This window comes from Wyeomyia smithii, chromosome 2 (genome assembly GCF_029784165.1).
Source record: "Wyeomyia smithii strain HCP4-BCI-WySm-NY-G18 chromosome 2, ASM2978416v1, whole genome shotgun sequence".
Classification (NCBI taxonomy): domain Eukaryota; kingdom Metazoa; phylum Arthropoda; class Insecta; order Diptera; family Culicidae; genus Wyeomyia; species Wyeomyia smithii.
In genome coordinates, this window is record NC_073695.1 from 52,118,503 (window position 1) to 52,120,366 (window position 1,864).

The window sequence follows — 1,864 nt, forward strand, 5'->3', positions numbered from 1 at the left end:
ATCGAAAACACAAACTGATTTGCAATTCTGAAAACCCAATCCAACGGTTTTAAAATCTAGCGACACACTAAATTTAATAGAATAAACAGCAAAAAATGCAAAACATGCATAAAATGCATTACTCAACGTTAACGTCAACGTTAACACCAGTAGGTTGTTGTTCTGGCCTAAATATACATTTTAGTTTCTCAACAATTTGTTCGACTGTAATTTCATCCACTAAGAATGCATTATAGATCAAAGCTGTAACTATAACTACGACCCTTAAGGCAATATTGTCGATATTAGTTCAGCATTTCCATTGAACAGAGTTTTCGTGTGTTTGTTTTTTTTCTGATCAATTTAACGGTACAAATTGGGGTTAGTTTCTACAGCGGAAACTCTGCGATCCAGTTGTACTGGAAGAATGAAATTATTGCCACGGAAAATCGAATCCAATAATGCTCAACTGAAATCACGTTGAAGTTGAGCGCTGTCCAACGAATGGCACAGCCTGTTCGGTTTAGGCAAATACCTGCAGCGAAGGTTGAAGTAATTAGTTTGTATAGAGGTTTTAGTTTACCTGATGGCAACCGATCATGCGCTGTTCGTCACCCTCTGCAGCAGACGCGACAAAATCACGACGCTCTAGGAGGTGGTTGAGCCGGTTTATTTGGAGAAATTTTCGTCGATCTCTCTTACGCCAGTGGGGTCACTTTTCCGACCGTTTTGGCAGACACAGGATGCGCTCGGGTCACATCAAAATTTGTGCGCTGGTGAGTGTGTCCGCCGTGCGTTAGTGGTCTGCGCATAATCAGATCTTCCGCTGTACAAGTTGCTGGCGCTTTCGCCGTTTTTCCGGTGTGTGTGTATGTGTGGGAGTGTGGAAAGGCGCGCTTACATTTTCCACGGCTCGTTGGTAAACGGTGCGCGGTGCGCCAGCCGTCTGTGGAACCGAAGATTTTTGCTCTTCCTCGCATCCATATACGGTCTGACTCATATCTAAGACACGGCTTAGCGTACGCAGCGAGTGTCTTCTTTTCGAGGTTATTTCTCTGCAGCTGCGTTGCGGAGGAAAACATGTGCGGGCTATTTTTAAGAAAAAAAGAAAATCGTCGTGTATTCAAAGCAGCCAGCACTGATGTTGGAATAATATTCATAATTCCTTGGATGCGCGCGGGTGGCGCTGTGTGTGTGCGTACGCACACATACACGGCACGCCGTGACGACGGGAGATTCGGTAGGACCGCCACCGCGCGCACGCTCCACCGCTGAAGGTATAAAAGTATCCTGCGCCGGTCGGAAGCGTTACAGTCTCAAGTGTAGAACTGGTGGTGAACGGACCCGTACACGCGTTACCTCAACAGAACCTCTATCTTCCGGTGAAAGGCCCTATTAACTAAACCACAGCCAAGATGTGTGACGATGATGTTGCTGCGTTGGTCGTTGACAACGGTGTGTATTTTTTTCTTGATAAGGATGCGGGAATAAGCATTACCGAGCAGTGAAGGGACCGATAGCACGGATAACAGCTGAAGTTTTGAGTGACTTAATGGTAGTGAGGATATTGATCAGTGATAGATGGAAAAATTAAAGTGTGTTGTATCAGCATTCCGCTGGGACAGTTATGGATTACGGAGAGCTATTTAAAATTGCTTTCAAAAGTTAAATTGTCCGTTCTGAAAAGGGTGTGGTCGAAGCTGAATGATTGACCGCTTTTTGCGGTGATATGCATTTGTTAAGTGGAGTGAATGATGGAAGATAGTTTACACTAACTGGTAAAGTTCTGTTTTAAATTAATTTGGATAGTTGGATACTGGAAAGAGTTAAGCATTTAGATGCATTTGCTCGGAAACATTATAAGTTTTTGAAAGCTTCTTTTGAA

The 1,864-nt window shown here is 43.9% G+C and overlaps 1 protein-coding gene across 1 annotated transcript in view; it reads left to right on the forward strand.

The window, feature by feature from the left end:
- Positions 1 to 1,274: 1,274 nt before the first annotated feature.
- Positions 1,275 to 1,864, forward strand: part of LOC129725667 (actin, muscle) — a 3,092-nt gene continuing 2,502 nt past the window's right edge. The window contains exon 1 of the mRNA XM_055681721.1: positions 1,275 to 1,434. Within this exon, the coding sequence (XP_055537696.1) occupies positions 1,395 to 1,434 (40 nt within the window). The 5' untranslated portion in view covers positions 1,275 to 1,394. The remainder of the gene's footprint in view (positions 1,435 to 1,864) is intronic.